The 15,402-nt window shown below is 42.0% G+C and overlaps 2 protein-coding genes across 4 annotated transcripts in view; both read right to left on the bottom strand.

Moving 5' to 3' along the window:
• The window catches only part of ZNHIT6 (zinc finger HIT-type containing 6), a 34,550-nt gene extending 25,173 nt beyond the window's left edge, over positions 1–9,377 (bottom strand). The window contains exons 1-5 of the mRNA XM_083847226.1: positions 9,223–9,377; positions 7,985–8,050; positions 7,798–7,904; positions 7,625–7,710; positions 6,200–6,303 (exon numbers count right to left, since the gene is read on the bottom strand). Coding sequence (XP_083703352.1) covers positions 6,200–6,303; positions 7,625–7,710; positions 7,798–7,904; positions 7,985–8,050; positions 9,223–9,290 — 431 coding nt within the window. The 5' untranslated portion in view covers positions 9,291–9,377. The remainder of the gene's footprint in view (positions 1–6,199; positions 6,304–7,624; positions 7,711–7,797; positions 7,905–7,984; positions 8,051–9,222) is intronic.
• Positions 9,378–10,089: 712 nt separating this feature from the next.
• COL24A1 (collagen type XXIV alpha 1 chain) overlaps positions 10,090–15,402 on the bottom strand; it is a 135,020-nt gene continuing 129,707 nt past the window's right edge. For 2 of the 3 annotated variants that reach the window (XM_083847168.1, XM_083847169.1), the window contains exons 58-60: positions 13,992–14,101; positions 12,641–12,856; positions 10,090–11,817 (exon numbers count right to left, since the gene is read on the bottom strand). In XM_083847168.1, coding sequence (XP_083703294.1) covers positions 11,671–11,817; positions 12,641–12,856; positions 13,992–14,101 — 473 coding nt within the window. In that variant the 3' untranslated portion in view covers positions 10,090–11,670. Of the gene's footprint in view, positions 11,818–12,640; positions 12,857–13,991; positions 14,102–15,402 lie in introns of those variants that run through there. The other variant, XR_014587622.1, reaches the window with a different exon arrangement.

Genomic DNA, 15,402 nt, shown 5'->3' with positions numbered 1-15,402 from the left:
AAAGAGTTATGAATCAGAAGTCTGAACTCTACATTTAAAAATATCGTTCCTTGTCAGAAGGTTCCACTGGAAAAACAGAAATGTCGATATTGTCAGCACACTAAAACCTAAACCGGTGTTACTTGCTTCATCTCTCTTCGAAGTATTCTTGCCTGAACGTAAATGGCAAACAGTAAGAGGTAAGATAGACTGAGAGCTAGGTAGAAGAAGGCAAGGGATAAAGAAGCTTAGAACTGGAATAGCCTCACACACTTTGCTGTCAAATGAAGCCTTGAAAAACAGCAATATTTTTACACGGTAAGTTTCCATAAGTAGAAAAAATTTGTAACGACCTGCTGGATCCCTCCTATTAAAGTGAAGCATCCCTCACCATCACTGATTTCTGCTCAATTAGAGAACTTGATGCAACTGTAGATGCTATCAAAGCTGCTTCACAAAAAGTTCAGATTAAAATTAGATATCCTGGCTCCAGATCTCACTGACTTCATTTTCCATTATGGCTCACTGGGGTAGTATTTCCTTCAAATATAACTGTCATGTACCATGTTCATTTTCTAAATGAAACGCTTAATTGAGTCAGTCATCTGTAGTCGAGTAACAGCTCGCTGCTCCAAGTGCTCCACGCCGCTCAGCTGCCGAGCAATGCCAGCCCATGGTTTTCTTGAATACCAAGGCACTGACTATAAAACTACCAAACTGCATGGATCTGGATGAGGCGTAGCACATCCTTGATGCCAGTAAGAGCAGCATCATCGCCCATCCCTGCGCCGCTTGGCTTCATGTCCTATTTTGCCTGCTTCAGAGCCATACAAGCCGTTCAGAAGCAGAAAGAGAAGCCAAGCACCGCTTCCCTTGCGTGAGATGTAGCTGCAAATTATGCTCAGAGCTGCACAGGCTGTTCTGCAATTACTGCTCTTCTACAACAAATAACCCTCTCGCTCTTGTTTTACCTAAAACTTCCAAAAAACTACTTTTTGTAATCATCTTCAGTTTTCCTCAGTTTTTCTTCTACTGAACCACAAGCAAGTGATATTTCAATTTCTGAAAGCTAGAACTGAAAGATTTTTATTTCTGATATTACAAAGACTGCAGTGACATGCACAATGTGGCTGTTACTTTCAAGTAGCTCTGGGCACAGCTGCAAAGGTTTTCTTCACTGCCTTTTACATTTAACGCAGCACCCAGGGAGATGTTCCAAGCTCTGTGGGTGTATGCAGTATGGGTGCTGGGAGGTACAGGACAGATCTAGCATCTGCCTAGGGTGCTACAAAGGATTTTGGGACTTGGAGCCCCCCCATACGTACCTTGAAGGATTTTTAAAAGGGGTTCAAAGCCTACATATTTCTCAAAACATTTGAGATTGTCACAATTTCATACATAAATGTTTCATATAATATAAATGTTTCATGAACATTCATTAACATTTTTACCTACTTTCCTCTGAACAGTCAATTTTGTCTAGATCACTGTAGAAGTACATATAAAGAGCTTTACACATATGTATTTATTTTTATAGAGAAAACCTGTATTAAAAACCTATTATATATATATAAAACTTTTCACATGTATATTTATATAGATGTATAAAATATAAATATAATGACAGAAAGTTCCAAACTCATCACATCTTGAGATACCAATAGTAGTTCTGGCTCTGCAGAAGTACCTAAGGGTTGGTCTATCAAAGATCTTTGACAATTCTGTTTCCATTTAGCAAGTAATATTCTTGAAATGTTTTAAGTAAGTATGTGTGACATATCAAAGCACAAATACTGTAGTATCTCCCATCTATGTTATTTTACATTGATAAAAGAGATGAAGAGGAAATAGATAAGTTTAACGAAGGACCAGTTACCTTTAATTTGACAACGCCCTGTACTCTCACCTAACACACTGAAGTTTCACTGCAACACAGGGCCTTCACTATCCACTCCTTTGGCTAATGTTACCTTTCTCAACTTAAGCAACAGAGATTCAGCACAACTAAGTGACTAGATTCCCTTGTGGAGTCAAAACACCATTAACAAATGAGAACGTACAGAAGTGTGATGGTTTCCTTCTCCCCTCCGCCACCAACTACGTGCTCCTAGTGCCAAAATGACTGCTGCTGTACGTCTAGCAATAGCACACAAAAGAGGATGTCTCCATTTTGTTGAAACTTCATTAAGCTTATTCCTGGATTTGATGTATAAACAATAAAACAATGAAATATTTCTCCTGAAAGTTCAAATGTTTCCTAGTTACAGTAAACAGCACGACAATCGATGAAGAAACTGAAGCGCACTTCCGCTGTAGCACATATGGTCTTCTACAAGGGGGCCTCACAACAGCAGGAGATGTTACTAACCGCCTGTGTTGCAATAATCAAACACGATAGGCTTGAACTGAGAGTCCTGGGTAAGGAAAGGGGATGCTGCTGAGGCAGAGTGAGTAACTCACTGTAATTCTCAAAAAAAAAAACCCCAAAAACTACTGTCCTCTTTAACTTCTGCAAGTAAACAAAATGAGCATCAGACTCACTATGAGAATAAAAGATTTCAGTTGCTAAAATAAAAAAATGTCAGCTACAGAACTCAGTAGCTATTCATTTTGACATGGGGATATTTGGAAAGCTACTGATTTGCAGAAATGCACACAGATCCTGCCCTCAGTACTAAGTAACAACTAAATTCAAGCTTAAGGGCTCCAGCAGTGCAATATGAGCCCCCAAACCTGCTCATGTAACTCCTTGGTAAATTCTCAATATCAGCAACACTTCAAAAAATTCACGCTGATTATCTTTACCTAGTTGAGGATTAAAGACTTGACATTTTAGGGCTTTCATAAGCACCTCAGAAGTAACTTCCATAGCACTATCACCCACTACTAATCCCAAGTCTCCACACCAGATTTTATTCACACTATTAAATCAAAGAAGAGACAAAGGAGAGGATCCTCTCTTCTCCCACGTACGTGATGTGATCAGAGGTCCCCACCCTGCAGGAACGCCTCCCACCCGGGGGGAGCTGCATCCCTCCTTCCCGTCTCCGAGCCTCCGCAGGTTCTGCGCAGGGGTGCTGTGCGCAGACGGGATGAGGCAGGGCGGAGGGGCCCAGGCAGAGAAGCAGCAGAGCGGGGCTGAGCAGGGCTGCAGGGCCGAGGGAGTGGAGCTGCACTGCCCCACCTCAGCGCCTCGTTGCTGAAATCAGCTCCCGCTGAGGATGCAGGAGGCACAAGCTGCAAGCTCCCCCGGCTCCTCCCGTGTGCCCTGCTGGCTGGAGCTCCCCTCTTGCTGCCCAGCCTGGTCACGCCCTGCAGCCCTCTCCCGAAGGCTCCCTGTCACAGCAGCGCACCCCAATTCCATGGCAGCACCTCCTCCAGAAGGGGAACTAGCACTTCTATTGGAAAATGAGGGCGCTACAGCAAAGGTACAATGAAGCAGTGCATTAAAAAGAATTTGCAAATAAGGTGGCCTAAACCACCTGCAAGTCAGACGACCCACAGGTAGGAGTTCACAAACTGGACTCAAACTCCATTCTCTACTGACCCTCCGGTATCTGGATTGCTTGATACTGCAAGTTAATCCAACCCGTGTGTTACCCAGCACTGGCACGTATGCTTTCACAATACTAATGGAAACAACAAACTAATGGAAACTGGGAAATGAAGAGTCTGGTTAACACATCTAAACAACCACTGATTTGTCCTCCAGAGCTGGCAGGGGCAGGGAATGACACAAGAATACATCTTGTACTTCCTAGTTTTGGATTACTTTCATTCCTGCCTTGTATAGCCTAACAGCTTGGCTCCCATGGAGAGTGTGAAAAAGACATCAGAGAAGATTCTCAGCTCTCCACACACATACGCAGTGCAGCTTCCAATCTGCACCCTCCAGAGCAACCCCTCCACAAACCCCGACAGACCAACAGCGTCAGAAGGGGTTCAGAGCTACCGAAGTGCAGACACACCAGAGCCTGACAAGAATCAGGTGTTAAGCTCATAGAAAGCAACGATTTGCACAGCTTTACCCCACTTGGATGTAACATTCAACAAAAGTTAGGGGTCATAGCATGAAATCACACGGGACAGGTATCAAATGGCTGATACTTTTGGGTTCGATCAAACCTTGGGTTTGATTCCTCAGGCACCCACAGGAGGAGCAGGCAAAACGTGCCAATTACAAAAAATAAAATTAAAAATAATTAGTTTTTAATCTACATCGCTGAATTCAAACAGCTCACTGCTGAGTGAACAGTAGCAGCACCAGAGAGGAAACGTCCCTCTTGTAGTTACCACAGAGCATGCCCCATTCCCTTGGCAGCACGTGCAGGAAGCAGAGGGTTACTTCCTATCCTCCTGGGACAGAGAACGTTACCATGTTCTTCCTGCTGGGGTCTGAAAGCCCCGGAAAGGATAACATTCCAAATCGACCACAAAAAACCACCCCAGGACCTCACAGCTGACAAAACAATAAGGCATCATCCCAGACGGCCTGTGAGACACTTCCATGCCTATTTGCCAATGTCACTTTCTTTGCCCCATCCTTTTAGGTTTTAAATCTGCTATTGTTAAACAACAAAACACGTGAAAATGTAACCTGCTTAAAGCTTCATTTGTTATCAACAGAAGGTACATTTCAGTACCCACCCAAAAAAACTTTCTAGAGAAAAAGAACTGAAGAACATGTTACCTGAAGGCAAATTTCCGTCAGCACAGGATCGCACTGTGCCCGGGATCCTACCAATAGGGCCAAAATCCCTGCATCTGTGCCTCTTCTGTTCTTCTGTCTTTAGATACCAAGCCGCTGATCCCAGCAGCTCTGGGCCTTCTGCCCTTGCTCTGGCTCTGTAACACTACTCCCTTACCCTGTACTGCCAGGGATGCTCCACAACACTGAGGAAACGCCGCAGCTCGGCCTGAGATACTTCAATAGCATGAGCCCAGCACAAGATATCTGTAGAAGGCTGAATGTGTGGCCAAAGCAAAGGAAGGCAGTACAGAGGCTGACAGCCTCTGCTCATGTGGCTAGAGAGATCCCCAGTGACGGAGAAAACACCCCAAATTTCCTTTCTTTCCATGGGTCTGTCATGGATTTGCTTTGGCAGAGCTTGCAAATTATGTAACTGCTAAAGGTTACACTTCTACAACTTTCTATGCCTTACGTTCTGCTAAAAATAATGATATTTATGTTAAAAAAAAAAAAAAAAGCTTGTGTCTCAGAACGGCAGAGATGAGAAGAGATGATACTGGATGATACTGGGAAGTGTGCTGAGCAGCTTTTCAGGTTGGTTATTGGAGAGAGACACCTGGTGGCTGCTCCCCAGCCACAGGCACCTCACCCCTTCCAGCCACCGCTCCTTAGATCGTGGTTTGTAAGTCACAAGCACAGAGGGAAAAATGCATACCGAAACCAGAACTTGCCACCAGAACTAAGAATATGAAGAACAGAAGAGGAGGAGCCAGCAGGGATGGCCAGCATATCTAATTACTGTAAGAAGCACAGATCTTCAAGCTGAACGTGACCTGTTTCCTGTCGTAACAGAGTACTCTGCAGTACTTTTTTCATAGCAAAAAAAAAAACAAAACCGAAAACAAATAAACAAAAATGCTTTAAATACAAAGTCTGGATACCAGAGAAAACCTACAAGAGTAGATAAAAAGAAAGGATGTCTAAAGTCTTCTTAATCTTAGCCTTCTTCCCGACTTCATATCTGTCTGTCTGCAGTTGTCTAAGCCATGCACGTGCTACAACATACGTCAACCCTAAGACGGCATGCAGCAGGTAGATGGACTGGAAGCACCCCTTTCAGACTTAAAAACAGCTATTTTCAGAGAGAGGAGTTCTCAGCAACCATTCTACATCAATATTCTATTGCAAACCTTTAAAGGAATGTTTTCTTCTTCCAACAACAAAACCCCAAAAACCTTCAGAATCCCATTTAACAGATGAAAATCACAACAGTACTAATTCCTCCTTCTCCTCCTACTTAACGTTGGTATTTTTCAAAATAAAACACGAATTGTGTAAGCTATAAAACTGAGCTCAGTGAGACTAAAAATGAAAAACTGCAGCAGGAAATATTAAATCTAAGTAGCTTTTGTTAAAAAAAAAAAAAGCATAACAGATTTTAAAAGCAAGCATATCAGTATGAATTTAGATTCCCATCATTATGGGTTCAGTGAAAGCAAAACATTGCTGACTAACTGACTGAAGACTCACTTCTTATTGAAGATGGTTGAATTTTCTTTTCTTTTTGTAAATCCAATGGGCAGTGTCTTCAGGTTGATATTATGCCTTCGAGCTCTGTTTCGCAAGTAATTTATCTAGCAAAAAATAAAAATACATTTTTTTGAATATGAACAATATACACAAAGCTGGAACATTAAAATAAAAAATGAAGAGTAAATCATAAAGAAATTATGAGGACATTATAGAAAGGGCCACATTTAATGTAGAACTTTGACTTTTGGAAAAAAAACCAAAACACTGTGAATGAGAAAGTCAATAAAGCAAGAATGGACACTACCTGAAACATTTTCAGGTGAAGTTTTCCACAGTTAAGAACAACATGCCAGTGACCTCTTTTCTTTTCCAGTTAAAGCTCTTCAACATACTGTGAAAGTCACAAACAACCACTGCGGGTGTAAAACCACCCACAGAGCTGGGTTTTGAGCTACAACCCTGCTAGTGGATGGGACGCACAAGCAACACCTCAGCCACTCTAATAAAATCTTATCTGAAGGTAGCGTGAAGGATATCATCCTGCAAACACACCTAAAAACTGCTGCCTCTGGAGCATCTCACCATCTTCAATGCACATTTTCAAGACAAGGTTATAATACACAGTATGATAGCAGCTTAAAAGACAGAGGAAGACTTTAAATCTACTTGGCAGTAAAAAAAACAACATGAATTCTCTCCAACTGAGGAGCTGAATGCTATATTAAAACGTATCTTCACATGATTGGAAAACAGGCCCCTTTTTCTGACAGACAAATCAGACAACGTATTTTGGAGTGCATTTTGGTTTTTATACTTCTTGATCTTGGTCTTCCCTGTTCTGTCATAGGGCTTTTAGGAAACGACATCTAATTCCATGATCTCATTGATGCTCTACTGGAACTGGAGGAGTTTCAAGAAAAATCGCCTCTCATATTTAGCACATTAGCTTTTACTTCACAGTTGCTTAGATTTATTCTTTGCAGAACTCTAGTTATCTTGGTTTGGTAAATGGGGAAGCATGTAAAACTTTTTAGGCAAAAAAATGCCAAAAAAAATCCCATGTTGTTTACATGGAATATTGTATGTAAAAATTCAGAAAAGTTGTAGAGGTAGAAAGGAGCAATCAGGCTCTCTTAATACACATCTGTCATTCTCAACCCAGGAGAACAGCCACGCATCAAGTATTTTAAGAATGCACAGACTGTTAGCAATTTATTCTTCTAAGCAACTGGATGTAGCCATCGGTACTGCTATTACATAAACCTGGAGACCTTTCTTGATTTCTGGCTCTAAAATCCAGGGTCATCCATAGCTTCACAGTAAAGGTATCAGCTCTGAAATCTACACTGGGACTGTCTCAGTGGGAATGTAAAGGTAGTCAACCCTATTTCCAACAGACCAAGTTGCTAATTTAAAACTTACAAATTTATTTGTTGTTGGCCTATGCACAGAAAGATCTCGAGCCGCAGCATCAGCTGTCCTTCCTACATCTTCCAGGAAACGGTAATCTGAAAGCAAAAAACAGAATAGAAAAAAAATGTAGTGCTAACCTACTACAAATGGTGAATTTTAAAAAGCACATGGAATATTCTTACCGCTCAGAAGGTTCAAATCGGTAAATTCATTTACAGAGATAAATGATGTTTTATCCCTGACTCCATTACAGCTCAGTGCAAGCTTATGCTTCTTTACACACGATAGACTGAAACGACACAAAAAAGAACCATTAATACGCCACGCTCAGCACAAGAAACATAACAGCTTAATTTAGATAACAGATACCTGCACGAATATTTCATGCATCGCGGACATCTGTACTTAGCTTCCTCTTCACTACACGTTTCACATCTGAAAGAAGCAGAAAACACCTCTTAGGAAAGTGGCAGCTTTGTGCCCAGCTGGCAGTGGCTTGGGAGGGCACCACCCAACAGGCAGGCACGGTGCCATCAGCTGTCACGTTTGGATAACGTTACCTGAACCTTGAAAGGAGAGAGGGAAAGCACAGATAGCTTGGATTTGATAAGCTAGTGGACACAGCAACATGAGCTACGGTGAATATCTCCAAACACGTACCGGGGTCCTACCGATATTAAAATGCACCGCAGAGACGCTTTGAGGAACACCAAGCTAATGCAGGGCTGGAAGCACAGCAAGGCTGCATCACTTTATGCTTCGCAGGCTGCTCTATCAGTGCCTTTCTGCATTTATATTACTCATAATGTGCATTACTACTTTTCATCTGTCTAAAACTAGGTGCATCTGGGATTCACACTATGACCTGAACACCTCCTTTCCCCAGCAGGGCAGGCAACCCATGCTGACAGAGCCAGCAGAAGTGCCGGCTGGCACCTGGGCCGGCCCGCGTTGAGGGCACCCACCACAGGCACAACGGGCAAGCCCTACAAACTCCGCTACCAAACACAGCCTCGCTGTGCTCTCCTCCGCACACACAGCCTCCTGCTTTTCAACTAGGCCGGTACAAAAATGACATCTCCCCTCTTTTTTACGAGGAGAAGGCGAGCACGACGAGTGCTGCACGCCCTGCGAAACAGAGCCTGAAGCAGCCATTACCCCGAGCTTCCTATTACTTTGTCACACCTTAAATACTCCTCCGCTGCAACCAACGCGAGCTGGCAGAGACCAAACCCGGGAGCCTCCTGGGGCTGCCTCCCTCCCTCGCTCCCTCGCAGCCCCTGCCCGCTGCCCAGCCGCCCCGCACCCTGTCGGGCAGCCAGGCCGGCCGCATGGCGCCGCACCGCCGCTCCTCCCTCCCAGGCGCGGCGGCAGGAGCGAGGATGCCCGGGGCAGGGCGGCGCCGAAGGGCTCGGACCCCGCCGGGCAGGCCCGGCCCGGAGCAGCGGCCTCGCGGTGGGGAGAGGCCGCCGCAGGACGCGGGCCGCAGCCTCCCCGCGGCGGCCCCGGAGCCCCCGGGAGGCGCCCCCCGCGCCGGGCCGCGGCCGCGAGGGGAAGCGAGGGCGCAGCCCGGGGGCTGCGAGGCCGCCCCGTCCCCGCGTCCCTACCTCTGCAGGGACATCTTCCGCCCCCCGGCCGCCCGCCCGGGGCTCCCGGGGCCGCCCTGCCCCGCCATGGCTGCGCGGCGCCGCCTCCGCACGCGGGGCCCGACGGGGCGAGCCCGGCCGAGGCCTTCCCCCGGCCGGCGGCGCCGCCTGGCGGCTCGCGGCGGCCTCTGCGGCCCTCCCGGGTGGAAATCCTCCCCGCCTCAGCAGGGACAGCAGGGCTCTGACACACAGCTGTGGTCTAGCTCAGGGCTTGCTCTAAAATTCAGGGCAACAAAGGAGACGATTGCCTCCAACCATCAGCAATTAACAGCTGAGGGAAGGTACCTTCACAACACCGTGGGACAGAGTTGGGCCAGAGCTCCTGGGAGTGCTTTGAAGAGCTCAGGTGGCTGCAGGCAAGCGGCTTCCCGAAACTCATGCTGCACAACGTAATAGTAGGCTGTCAGAAAGGATGCTTTCAACCGACCGTTTCTGGCAGCCTCCCACCTCAAGCACCACAGTACATTACTGTCTGGTAGTGGCCCGGTGCACAAAGTCTTCGTGCCGTTGGCATGGGATTTGCATTTTTGACTCAATCACAGAAATGAAGATATTTACATCTGAGCAGACTAATAATGCTTTAAGATATGTGTTTTTAAAATAGACGATTTCTGATAGAAACTAAGAGAAAACAAATAGAGGCTATAAATAATTTCCAAAAGTAAGGCAATAAGATTAAAAAATACACATGAAGCAGAACATTTTCTAACATTCTTACTGTACATATATATATATATATATCACATCAGCTCCAAAGACAAACTAAGAGCAAACGCCAAGTGATGCTGGCAAAACTAGCAATCTTGAAAATGCAAAAGCAACAGGAAGGAATTTTCTATAACCTTTATTGTCATTCAGTGATCTTACATAGTTTTTGATCAGATTTTCTCACATGGAACAAAAACAATGCTTTAATCAAAAACATAGGATGTACATGTACTTTACCTTGTAAAAAGTAAATACTTGTGCAATATTCCACGGCATTTCCCCTTGGAAAACAAAGCACTAGCACCTAAAAAGTACCCTTCTAGAGGATTTCCATCATTGCTGAGAATGAACTATACAGTATCAAAACAAGATAGTAAAAGACAAACGGACAGTTTGGAAGCTTATTTTATTATAGCTTAAGTATGCTTTCCTGTGGATCAAGACAATTAAACCAGTTGTTTGAACACTTCCCTGCTTTGCAGTATGGTTTGGTATCATTTTCCACTTATCTGCCATCTTCCTCAGTAGACTTTGGATTGAAAATAGATACGTCGTTATAAAAGAGTTATAAAAGAGTGCTTTTCCTAATAGTAAAATTGTTTTTTGTTTGTTTTTAATAAAGATGGTTGAACATTTTAGGCTTAATTTAAGGAAACAAATGATCTAATAATATTGCAAAAAAATGAAATTTCTAAATTGATGAAATGTTGATTATAATTTAACAGCAGTCTTTCAGAAGACATGCTGTAGTAATTTAACAAGTTACAAAATATATACACAATATATCATCATCTTAAGATGCCTTTGGCATTCAGAATCTAAAACTCAAAACTACTGCAGGTAGCTCTTCTAACAACAACTTTTACAATGCCTGTAAAGCTAACTGTTCTGACTATATGCATCATATACAACGTGCTGTCTTATATACCATTTCTGCAACAGTACATAAAAATATTTTAAACAAGAAATCCACATAAATAATGTTTTAATTGTAGTGAAGTATGTGACCAACGATTTAAAATAAGTACCTTGACAACAGAAACATATCCTGATGTAACCAGCACATACAGTCTGAAAGATAGAAAGGGACTCAAATAATCTCTGTTACGGCCACCAGCACCTTGTGTTATGAAGAGCACCAAGGCAACACGGACAGGAAACACGTAAGAGGTAGTGTGCCATCTGTTAAGATGAATGTGTCCACAAAGGACTATAATAAAACTTAATGTTTAAGAAAAGAGGATGTATTGTACTGTGGCATAATTCACTTCTCATATATAAGCTATTGCACATTTAGGAGCATTAGCCAGTATTGCTCCTTAGTATTGTATGTCTCCAGCTTTCCTTGGGGTGGTTTTTTGCAGTGCTGTTAAACAGATTGCCAAGAACACTAGAAGTCCTGAAAAATTCCATGCTCAGATATTCAATTTCAGGAAATTATGCAAGAAAGCACCAACCAGTATTAAAAAGAGATTTAAATACTTTAGGAAAATTCTTGTAGCCTTCTCTTTCTTTCTTTTCTTTATTTTGAAATGCCATTTCTCCTTAGGAGGAAGTCTTTTCTTCCCGAAGTTCTTTACCCAACACTGTTCAAAATGAATCTTCAGTTTCATAGCAATTCTGCCTACAACAGGTCATTACTCTTGCACTCAATCTGTGCAGCAATTCCGTGCTGATGCAGAAAGAACCAGGACAGAACCTTTAAAGGAAGCACACTGAACCACTTTCTATGAAGTGCTGCTGCCCTGGTTTGAGATGAGGAAGTGTGTTAACTTGAACAACTGGAAGCTGATTAGTGTCCTGAGTGTGAAAGAAGAACTGTGTCTTACGCCAGCTGCCATCTTGAATCTGCAACACACAGAAGCAGAATATTAAATTCATATCAAAGATGAGGTTCAAAACATAAATGGAAGCTGTGCTTAAGGAGTGAGGGGAGAAATGTACAGAAACATTTCTTCTCCCAGCAGTTCATAAAGAAACTGCGTAATGTAACAAATGCCATTTCTCCCACAGAAAATCACAGGCACTCATGGCGAAACTGTGACTTCTCAGCCTGCTGCAGAATACAGCTGGGGCAGATGCAGATGCAGTGCAACAGGGCTCAGGGGAGAGAGCCTGCCGCTTTGCAAGAAGCCCTGGGCTCATACAGCTTCTTAGATCTCTTGCTAAGTTCACCTTGAAAAAAAAAATTGACTCATAGTCAATTAATTTAATGATAATTAGCTGTCCAAAAATAATTACCAGCTTCTTCAAAACTGAGATTGTGTGTTATATAACCTCAAGCGAACTATAATTGAAGTCGGAATTTTCATTTTGAGAGTAATCATTCCTAAAATTCCCTCGAGGACCTCCTTATTTCTGTTTCCACCTCTCTTCAGAGTCTTAGTAGAGTCTTAAAATATTTGTTATTTAATGTGAACAACAAGTACAAGCTCCATATTACTGGAGTTGCTTTAGTACTTGAGTAGATGTTGTACTGAATATCAAAAGGTTGGTGTATGCATAAATATGCAGAACAACGTAAGAAATTAGCTTCAAGGCGTATAAATCTAAGTGATTGTCACAACAGCAGGAAAAAATTGTTCTCAAAGATTATTTGCTGAAAGTTAATACTGCCTAAACAGTGACTCCGTTATGGTTTTAATGATGCAAATGCTAAAAAAATATTTACCATGCATTCATCCACCAGCACCTTCGGTTCGAGCAGTGTATTTGCTTTAAATACTTGACCATTCCAGCCTTTGAAGCTAACTGATGTTTTTTGGCCACCTGCCTCATTTAATTCCCACATTGGTGTGTTGAGACAGTGAACTGTGATGCTGTGGGTTGCTTCTGAGCTCAGTAAATGAAGAAAGTTCATCTGCACTTTTCCAACGCCAAATTCCAGCTAAGTTCCAAAAGAAACACACTGTTAGACTTACAGCTGGGCCATGCCAAACGGCCACCGCAACGCAAAGTGACATGTGTACACTTGTGCAGTATTTACACCTAGGAGCACACACACCTTTATACATGGGGATCTGTGCCGAAGAACAGCATTTGTAGTTTTCAGGAGAACTATTAGGTCCTGTTAGAGTGCTTACTTCAAAAAGAAACTTTCCCTGGACATTTTCAAAGCTCAAAAAGAAACATTTGCTAATGCTTACAATGCCGTTGAAACATAGCTAGGCAGAAAACGCTATTTTAAAACAAGGAAACTGAGAGAAAGGATTTTGTCATTCAAAACAAGATAATAGCAGCAGCAGTGCTTGAACTGCAGTTGCACCTTTCTGCTAATTAGTCTTCTTAGACCACAGGTTCTGGCTGTTGATACCTACATCCTGTTAATAGCCTGAAAATTATAAGCATACTTTGAGTTTAGACAGAAAATACAGTTATACATTCCTCAACAAGAATTTCTCCAAGACTAGGTCATATTCAGGAATCTTCCAAATGTAGGAATGCATATGGAGCTTTATGTTATTTCTGATGCTCTTTGATGGCTGAAGTAGATATGCAAAACTCCATAAATATAAAATGTCTACTCCCACTGGTTTAAGGACCACAAGTAACGGGCAGCATGGACTAATGACATAAAGGAAACCAGTCTTTACCTAACAAGGCATTTAACAGTAGCTAGGTGTTGAAAAGTATTGATAATTTTTCTTCCTTCCCATTGCAATGATGTCAGCATTACACAAGTAGCTGCCCTGAGTGATGAGTTACTAATGTAGCTTAGAAGCATTTCAGGCTTATTTTTATGCTATTTTTAGAAAGGTATAAAGCAAAACGAAATAATTCCTTTAGCATGGAAGACGAGTAAATGAAGAAAGTGACAGTTACAGTAACATACATCGTCTCCAGGTATTCTGCAACTTCCTTACCAGAGCATATAACGCGTCCTTCAGGAAGATGCACATAACACCCGTTCAGCCCCCACACTCCACACTCCCCTGAAATCTAACATCTTCTCATGGAGTCAACAAGCAACCGTTTGCTTGAAGTTTCAGCACAAACAGAATCTCCCAGGAAGCAATGCATACCTTTGTCACAGATGGTGGTGTTAAACACGTCTGACCACCTGCAGTGAAGTTGCAGAAAACTTCAATGGCATCAGAAGGACAGCCAATATTTGGGTCAATCCAGTATCTTCCTATTAGTATATAATCCCAGATAGAAAATGAACCCAAATTATAATTGTTACTAAACAAGAGCTGCTAAAATATTCATAATTCTTGGCAAGCATTAGATTTATTATTACCATAGCTTCAGTGGGGAATAGATAGAAAGGGAACATGAAAGTCTTTCCACTACCATAATTCTATTAATAATGAATGCTGAGCAAAATTATCATAGCCATTCAGTTCTGATTACATATGCAATAACTTCTGAATACGGTTACAGTTTCAAAAACGTCCTCTCTACAGCTAAGTAGTGGGAATAAATGGCATTTGCAGTCTGCTCTTTATGTATGAAAACTTAACTTTTTCCTTGGCTTTATACCCAGAATATATTCAGAAATCTAAATTCTTTTCCTCTCACAGCAACTCGAAGATCTTGTCTTTTTCCACTTTCCACTCTCTTTCTCCTACCAGGCACTTTGTATGACATGTGCTAGTGACAGTAACAAGGAGAATTTACTGTTGTGAACCCATGGAATTTGGGGTTCACAAAAAGAAATAGGACACATGTAAATTAGAGTAGGATTTAGCTTCCCTGAATTTATGGTTAGAAAATAGGTGAGCCTGGGCCATCCAGGTTATGTGTGTGTGTAATCCTGTGAAGTGAAGAACTGTGTCAGTGACCTCTGTGGCCCTAAAGGAAATCTTTTTAGTTCACAGTTCTAATAAGTGTTAGGCTCATCTTGAAAAACTGATTTGTCCTTACCTACGCTAAGGAATAGGGATTTCCCTGTGGTCTCTAATTTCATTTCCCATTTCCTCTTTAGTTAATGCTAACACTTGATAATAAGGATGTTTACAGGTATTTATTTTATTAACCACTCAGAATGAGAATTATGTCACAGAATTGACATTACACATTAAATAATTATTTTTGATTTGAATTATCGATTCAACATCTTCTAAGATATCAACAGCTATCAGTGTATCTGACAGTGGTAGTCTATTGTATACAATTTTCTCATTAGTAATCTAGAACCTGATCCACACAAAACTCATTCCAAATTGGCTCTAAAATTGGCTCTAAATATTCAGAAAACTTTTGATCACAAAATGAGATTCATTTTCAAAATTTTTGTACGCTTTTGTTTGCTTTTATATATAATCTCTATCAGATATCTATGTAATACTAGTTAGCTACATACTTCAATCTCTAAAATCCAGAAATTGTATCATAAATAAAGATAAAATAAAGATAACCGACAAACTGCAACAAAATCTAACAAAAAATCTACACATCCAAATCTGGATATAGAACATATCATTCGGCAGG

This window comes from Anser anser, assembly GCF_964211835.1.
Source record: "Anser anser genome assembly, chromosome: 8".
Lineage (NCBI taxonomy): Eukaryota > Metazoa > Chordata > Aves > Anseriformes > Anatidae > Anser > Anser anser.
This window is presented reverse-complemented; position numbering and strand designations above follow the sequence as displayed.